Source organism: Phascolarctos cinereus, unplaced genomic scaffold, assembly GCF_003287225.1.
Source record: "Phascolarctos cinereus isolate Bilbo 61053 unplaced genomic scaffold, phaCin_HiC Scaffold_1;HRSCAF=81, whole genome shotgun sequence".
Taxonomy (NCBI): Eukaryota; Metazoa; Chordata; class Mammalia; order Diprotodontia; family Phascolarctidae; genus Phascolarctos; species Phascolarctos cinereus.
The window spans coordinates 190,973,260-190,982,121 of NW_027555514.1; the positions used below are offsets into that span (position 1 = coordinate 190,973,260).

General features: G+C 36.0%; 1 protein-coding gene across 1 annotated transcript in view; it reads left to right on the top strand.

The window, feature by feature from the left end:
* The window catches only part of LOC110218773 (C-type lectin domain family 1 member A-like), a 30,557-nt gene extending 22,512 nt beyond the window's left edge, over positions 1-8,045 (top strand). The window contains exons 5-6 of the mRNA XM_021001736.2: positions 4,708-4,826; positions 7,060-8,045. Coding sequence (XP_020857395.1) covers positions 4,708-4,826; positions 7,060-7,210 — 270 coding nt within the window. The 3' untranslated portion in view covers positions 7,211-8,045. The remainder of the gene's footprint in view (positions 1-4,707; positions 4,827-7,059) is intronic.
* The last annotated feature ends 817 nt before the right edge of the window (positions 8,046-8,862 follow it).

An 8,862-nucleotide genomic window follows, 5' to 3' on the forward strand; every position in this document is an offset into this window, starting at 1 on the left:
TGTGAGAATATTCTGCCCAAGCATTCAGAGCTCCTTAAATAAATTAAGAATAATTTAAATTTGTTAAATTTATAAATAAATATATATTTATATAATATATAACACATACAATATTTATATAATATACAAATATATTATAATATATAAATAAATACATATAAATATATATAAATAAAAATTATATAAATTTATTAAAATAATTTAAATAAATTAAATTTAAATAGCTGGAGGAATCTCATCAGTGGTCCATGCCAATATAAAAAAAAAATTAGAATGTTACTAAAATTGATTTATACTTTTAATATCATACAAATCAAATTGTCAAGGAAATATTTCACAGAACTTGATAAAACAATTAAAAAATTCATTTGGAAAAGTGAAAGTCTACAATACCAAGGGAAATGGTGAAAAGAAATAGGGGCAAAAGGGAAATCTCATTTGCAGACCTCAAACCATATTATAAAATAGTAGTCATGAAAACCACCTGGTATTGGTTAAGAAATGGAGATACAAGCCAATAGAAAAGGCTAGACAAGGGAGAATCAGAAAAAATAGAACCCGATAACCCAGTGTTTGATAAAGTGGAAAACATAAATTTCCTTGTTAAAAACAAACAAACCTTTTTATTTGATTAAAAAACTGCTGAGAAAACTGGAAAGCAGTCTGTCAGAAATTAGGCTTAGACCAACAACTTTCCCCATATTCCACAATACATTCTAAATAATAAATGACCTTAATATTAAAGATTGTACTATAAAAATTAGAAGAGAACAGATCATATTTTCCCAAAGCTATGGGTAGGAGAAGCAATTACAAAAGATAGACTAGACAATTTTGATTACTTGAAACTGAAACAGACAAAACAGCTTCTGAACAGACAAAATTAATACATCTAGGATAAGATGTTGGATGGGGGAAATATTTTTTTAATTATATTTTTATTTATTTTATTAAATATTTCCCAATTACACTTAAATTTTTTAAACATTCATCTTTAAGAGTTCTGAGCTCCAAGTTCTCTCCTGTCTCCCACCTTTTCCCCTCATATCTATTCAGAAGCTAAGCATGTGATATAAAGTATGCATGTGAAGTCATGCAAAACATATTTCTATATTAGCCCTTTTGCAAACATGTACACAAGCATAAAAACGCAAGAAAAATAAAGTGAAAAGAGTATGTTTTAATCTTCACTTATAATTCATTAGTTCTCTCTCTGGAAATGGAGGGCATTTTTCTTCATGGGTCCTTTGGAATTGTCTTAGATCATTGTCTTGATAAGAGTAGCTAAGTCTTTCACAGATGATCATTGTTACAATATCACCGTTACTATGTACCATGTTCTTCTGGTTCTGCTCCTACTTATTTTGCTTTGCATCATTTCATATGTCTTTCCAGATTTTTCTGAAACCATTCTGTTTATCATTGCACAATAGAATTCCATCATAATCATATACCATAACTTGTTCAACTATTTTCCAATTAATGGGCATCTGCTTGATTTCCAATTCTTTGCCACAGCAAAAAGAGCTGATATACATACAAATACACACACACACACACACACACACACATATGCATATATATACATATATATATATATATATATATTTATATGTATGTATATATATTCATTTATTTGTTTTGGCTAGGCAATGGGTTTAAGTGATTTGCCCAGGGTCACACAGCTAGTAAGTGTCAGGTGTCTGAGGCCAGATTGGAACTCAAGTCCTCCTTACTCCAGGGTCAGCACTCTATCCACTGCACCACCTAGCTGCCCCCTGCTATAAATATTTTTGCAGAAATAGGTCCTTTTTCTTTTTCTTTGATATCTTTAGGACAGACTGAGTAGTGGTATTGCTGGGTCAAAGGATATGAACATTTTTATAGCCCTTTGGGCATAGTTACAAATTGTTCTCTAGAATGATTGTACCAGTTCATAACTCCATCAATAATGTGTTAATGTTCTTATTTTTCCACATCCCCCCCACCCGCCGATTATGTATTGTTTTCATTTTCATTTCCTTTCATGTTGGCCAATCTGATAGGTGTGAGGTGGTTCCTCAGATTTGTTTTAATTTTCATTTCTCTAATTAATAGTGATTTAGAACATTTTTTTCATGTAACTATTGACAGCTTTGATTTCTTTTTCTGAAAACTACTGACTCCTATCCTTTGACCATTTATCAATTGGTGAGTGGCTCTTATTTTTATAAATTTGGCTGAGTTCCCTATATATTTGAGAAATGAGGCCTTTATTAGAGAAACTTATTGTAAATTACATTCCCTCCCTCTGCTCAATTTCCTTCTAATTTTGGCTGTATTGATTTATTTGTGCAAAACCTTTTAAATTTCATGTAATCAAAATTATCTGTTTTACATCTTGGAATGCTCTCTATCTCTTGTTTGGTCATAAACTCTTCCCTTATCTATAGATCTGACAGGCAAATTTTTCTGTTCTCCCTTAATTTACTTATGATAGCACTCTTTACATCTAAATTCTTTACTCATTTTGATCTTATTTTGGTATATGGTATGAGATACTGGTCTATGCCTGGTTTCTGCCAAACTGCTTTCTAGTTTTCCCAACAATTTTTGTCAAACAGTGAGTTTTTGCCCCCAAAGCTTGGATCTTTGGGTTTATCACATGCTAGATTACTATGGAAATCTTCTACTGTGTTGTTGTTCAGTCATTTCAGTCATGTCCAATTCTTTGTGACCCCATTTGGGGTTTTCTTGGCAAAGATACTAAAGCTGTTTACCATTTCCTTCTCCAACTCATTTTACAGATGAGGAACTGAGGCAAACAGGGTTAGGTAACTTGCTCAAGGTCACATGGCTAGTAAGTGTCAGAGGCCAGATTTGTACTTAGGAAGATGAGTCTTCCTGACTCTAGGCCTGGCACTCTATCTACTGTGCCACTTAGTTGCCCTTTTCAACTGTGTATTATGTAGCTAATTTATTCCACCAGTCCACCATTCTATTTCTTAGCCAGTACCAGATTGTTTTGATGATTATTAGAGGATTGTTTTAATTTGTATTTCTCTTATTATTAGTGATTTAGACCCTACATACTAATAGCCATTCCCCAATAGATAAATAGTCAAATAATATGAACAAACAATCTTCAAAAGAGCTGTGAAGTATTCACAACAACATGAAAGAATGATTCAAATTACCAATAATAAGAGAAATACAAATCAAAACAACCCTCTGGTTTTACCCTATACCCTGCAAATTGGCAAAAATGACAAAAAAAATGCCAAGTCAATGTTGGAAGTGTTGTGGAAGGATAAGCCCACTAATACATTGTTGGTGGAGCTGTGAAATGGTACAATTATTTTGGAAAGCAATTTGGAATTATGCAAGTAAAATGACTAAAACATGAACCAGCAACTACCTTACTGGGATTATATCCCAAGGAATTGATCAACAAGAAAAAAGTGTTATATATTCCAAAATTTTTATAGCAGTATTTTTTATGATAGCTAAGAATTGGAAACAAATTAGATGCCTATCAATTGGGAAATAGCTAAAAAAATTGTGGTACATGAATGTAGTAGAATATTACTGTGCTATAAGAAATAATGTGTATGATGAATACAGAGGAGCATGGAAAGATCTATGTGAACTGAAGCATAGTGAAGTAAGCAGAGCCAAGAAAAAATATACACAGTAACTACAACAATGTAAGTGGAAAACATAACTGCACACCAGAAAATTGAAGGTAAAAGCAACGAAATTACAAAGATCAAGCAAAACTCAAATAAAGAGATATGAGATGACATACCCAACTACTCCTTTGTGGAAGTGGGAACCCCCCAGGTGTTACACACTGAGTGTATTTTTTTTTACTTTTTCAATGTATTGATCTATTGTACTGGTTTTTCTTCCTTTCTAAAGATTACTATTTGTTATACGACAAATATGTCTGGGAGAGAGAGGGAAGGACATTTGAAATAACTGCGGTGATATAAGAAATAGAAATTATCAATAAAAACTTATTTTTAAAAACTAAAAAAAAGAGATAATATTTTGCTTCCCCCTCCCTGAAATAAATTGATGTCCTTTCAGAAAATGTGAGAATACTTTTCATAGAGGCCTCACAATAGTGTTGGTTGGTGATAACATGGTTTTTCTATATATAAACTTGGTTTGATACAGTTGTTCTTCCTGTCTTTGTATTCTTTCATTCTATTTCTACTTTCTTATGTAGAAAATCAGGGACTGTGATAGCTCTTTGTTTTAGCACTAGCCATCCCACAAGACTGGAATGCATGCCCTCCTTACTTCCTTCTCATAGAATCATACTCTTCCTGTAAGATACTGCTAAAGCACCACCTTCACCATGAAGCCTTCTCTGGTCCCTCAACTACTAATTCCTTGTTTCCTGAACTACCTTGTATTTAGCCATGACATACATACACCCACACCCACACGTGTATGTGTTTATTAAATTTATATTTATGTTGCATATGTTTCCAATTAGAGTGATCTTGAAAGCAGAGATTTTTTTTTCATTTTTTAAAACTTGTATCCCTCACACAGTATTTGGCATATAGTAGGCACTTAAAAAGTACTTACTGATTGCTTCTAATCCAAATGTGGTGGCTCAAGTGACATCATTAGAGAATTTTTCTTTTGATGGACATGCCCTAAAAGTGCAAAGAGAAGGTAAAGAAGAACCCACTTTCTTTGTCTCCCTTACAGGAATTTGTGATGCCTCAGAGCTACTCTCAGTTTTTCTACTCCTATTGGACAGGGCTGTCCCGCAATGGCAGTGGCAATCCCTGGCTGTGGATGGATGGATCTCTTCATTCCTTTGACTTGTAAGACTCCAGCCTCTCAGTAACATGGGGCAGGGTGAAGGGAGGAGGGAGAATTCATTGTGAAATCTCACTTTAGGGAAGATGATTATAGAACAACGAATGTGAAGTTTTGAAATCTTTTTATAACACCTTTGCACATTTAAGATGAATGATTTTTACAGCATATGGTAGAGACAAACATAACTCTTAGTTGGTTGAGAGAACATTCGGTAATGATGGACTGGAGGCTAGGGATTTGAAGTCCTTGTGAAAAGTGATCGTAAGAGGCAAACCCAACATTTTGAATAGCAAAAAGAGAATCCCCTGGAGCCTCAGTTCAGTAGGGAAGTGGGCTCCAGCACATCCCTTGATTTCCAGTGCTTTCAACCTAGATACTGCTAAAAGCAGACTGCCCTTGGTGATTGTTCTATTTCTTTTGTGAGCCAAGATTTTACCTTACTCCCAGATGAAGAGCTCTTATACTCTTGAGTATTATTTGATCTATTCTAATCTATGTAATTTTCCTGATTTCTGTTTACTGTTTACTTTAATAAATAGGTGTATTAGTTGTTTGAAATAACAGTTTGTGCAATCAGGGTAAATGATCCTGGGCTGCCCAAAGTATTACACCTGCAGAATGCCACTATTTAAGGAGTGGTAGATATATTTCTAGCCCAGTTCCTCTCTGGAAAACAAGTGAAGGAAGGACCAAAAAAAGAAAAAAAAAAGCCCAGCCACAGTATTCCTCATGCTTTCCACAAAAGCAGAAATGACAGTCTCCCTAGGAGGTGGGTGGGCCAGATCTCTGTTATGACAGCTATTCATGCCATGCACATGTCTAGCCATCTTTCTGTTACATGAGCCAAACACATACTTCCTTCATGGGAGAGTTTGTCTGCAGGAATATTTTACACTAGTGATTGCTGATCATTTCTTTTGCAAGAAATTTTCTTTTCCTTTTGATTAAAGAAAAAGTGAGTTGTTTTAATGGTGATCCTGAGGTTGGGTTGTCTTCTCTGAAGTCTAATGATTCCACAATGATGATCAGTGCCACTTTCTCTGATAGCTCTCAAATGGAACCTAGTTCCCCTCACGCCCCCCCCCCAACACGATTACACAAATGACTATAGTTAAACCTCTTTATCAAAGTAAGCAGCAAATAGAAATTGGGGGAGTTATCCAGGTTGGACTACACTGAAGACATAAAAAAATAAGGGACTTTTGCAGCTGTGAGAAGGATAAGAATTCGTCTCATCAAAGAGCAGCTAGGTGGCTTAGTGGATAGAGAGCCAGACCTGGAATCAGGAAGACCTGAGTTCAAATCTGACCTCAAACATTTACTAGCTGTGTTACCCTGAGAAAGTTAACACTGTTTGCCTCATCTGACCTGGAAAAGGAAACGGCAAACCATATCAGTATCTTGCCAAGAAAACCCCAAATGGGGTTATGAAGAGTCAGACATGACTGAAACAATTGAACACCACCACCAAAGAGAAAAAAAATGATCTCAATCAAATGGAATCTGCTTTTAGCAATTCCTAGAGTTGCCAAGACTAGAAGCCAATAGACATGTTGGGTGCCCTCTTCACACGTCTGAGGCTTCAGGGGATCTCCTGTCTGCCTTTCAAAAGACCAAGCTTGCATCTCTAGGGGTTATCCAACATCTTGAGTCGCCAATTCTCCACTCACCCATTGTGGTTCAGCATTCTCCCAATCAATTAGAAGTTATAACTCCCTCTGTAGCATGCATCAAAAACCATCTAACCCGAGTGGATAGAGATTATTCACTCAGATGCAATCTCTACCTATTAAATTCTTACCATCTCAAGAAATGTCTTGGATTGAGGTTGTACTCTTTTTTAAAGGAGCCCAGAGAAGGTTATATACTAAACTGTTAACATTTATATGCTTGCAGGAGATAGGAAGAGTAAAGGTTCAATCATTCCCATTTTAGATATGGAAAAACTGGAGTACAAAGAATTAGGTGACTGCTATAGGTCAGTACACAACACAGTGCTGGATTAATACCTTTGTCTCTTGATTACAATAGCTAATTCTATTCTATTTTACCAAAGTGTAAGGAGAGAATTGGGTAAGTAAAATGCGGCAGAAAGTGGAGCTTCCAGCCTTAGCCTTTGTGACCCCATCATAGGAGTAAGAGTGTTTGGGACAGAGACTTTTTCTTCTCTATGGTCTTAACTCCTTTTTGATGATGGGGGGGGTGATCCAAAATTGATTCTTTTTTGTTTTTCAGATTTGATATTGCCATTGACTTCAGCAGCTTAAGGAGCTGGGACTGTGTGACTATATTGAATGGAAGGGCTTTCTCAAAGGATTGTAAGGAGCTGAGGCGCTGTGCATGTCAAAGAACAGCAGCAATGGTGATGCCAGAATGGCTAGAATAGCCTTTCTAAATAACAGATGGAGATAAATGGACCTTCAAACATACCTACAAACCAAAAAGGTTGCAAGCCAAGCAGGAGAGAAGACAAGAGCTCTCTGAATCACTGGGAATAGAAAGAGAAGAGCAGGTGTCTCTGGCCAGTTTAAAAAAAAAAGATCTTTTTCATGGAAACTGCCAAGGAGTATCAGCCTCATACACCTGGTTTTAAGCACAAACTTTTCAGCCACAGAAAAATCCAATTCTGATACTTCACCCTGCCCTACATCCTCTATAACCTGGGCTTGTTTTTAATTCTCAATATTTTAATTTTCCCCACTTATACTGGTAGTTAATATCCCTCTACTATCATTCCTATTGATTTTGAAAGGAAAATGAGAAATTCTTGGACAAAAGTTATGCCACTAACAGAAAATTCTATGCCCCAAAGAACGACTACCACTGATCCTTTTTGTTTGTTTGTTTGTTTATTTTTGTTTTATGGTACACCTCGTGCAATTTGTAACACCCGAATGATCTTCCCCCTTTGAGAATCATTTAACCACTGCTATTCTCTAAACTCCTAATGGATTACAAGAATTTTTCATTTACCCAGAAATCTCCAGAGAGGAAAGTTTCTCTGAGGCCTACAGCAGCCAAGGATATCTATTTTAGATCACTATTGGAAGTAATAAGACTCATTTCCTCCTTTCGTGGACTTGGGAGTCCAGAGAAAAGTAAGGTTCCAGATGTCTCTCCTTACAGGACATTGGTGACTTTTAAGCACCTTTTCCCACTAGATAATTACCATCAGTCCTTTCAGGTACTTGTACAAGAATAAATGTGTGTGTATAGACTAACTGTGAGGTGAATTTGCAATTGTATTCAGTGCTCAATGCCATGACCTCTGCTGTGAAGGGAGGGTTATCAAGGACAGGTTATAAATGAATTAACTCAGTCCCAAAGAAGGCAAATGAATTTTTTTCCAAGCTCACAGGAAAGGTTAAAAAGAACCCTTGAGATGGAAGACCAAGCTCCTACATGAAGAGACTGACATTCAGCACAGAAAGTGATATGCAGAGGCAAGCCAAAGTACCTTGTGCATGGTCCCAATAGGGCCACTTACATCCTGGGTGTTTCAGGTCAATTTTCAGTGAAAATATTTGATGGCAGTAAAACTTTCATAAGTTTCTTAGAAATTAGTCAATTACCTCTTTGGGTTGGAAGGTTCCCTAAAAGTTGTCTTCCAGTTCACCTGGTGATTGCTGGTTATGGGATTGCCTGGGGAATGAGTGAATGAATGAAGAATATAGAACAATTTGTATTGTCAGCACTATTATATTAAATATTCAGGCCAATATCAGAGCAACAAATGGAAATTTCAAGGGGAAGGTCAAAATGTATATTTTAGTCCTCATAGGATCTCCTGGGACATTATAGAGGTAGGGAAGCTATAGAAACGTGGGGAAAGTCCTTCCCCAGAGATCTGTAGATGCATGGACAATTTGTGAAGTACCTAGCTTTTATGGGTCAGGATCAACAAAAGTTGCCAATACATGTGTTGGAAGGGTTGATGTATGCAAGTATTAGCATCTGGCAAATGTGAATTGGATGTGATTATCCTAAGAGAAATGTGACTGTGAATTAAAATAAGCTTAAACCTACCTGAAGAAAGTA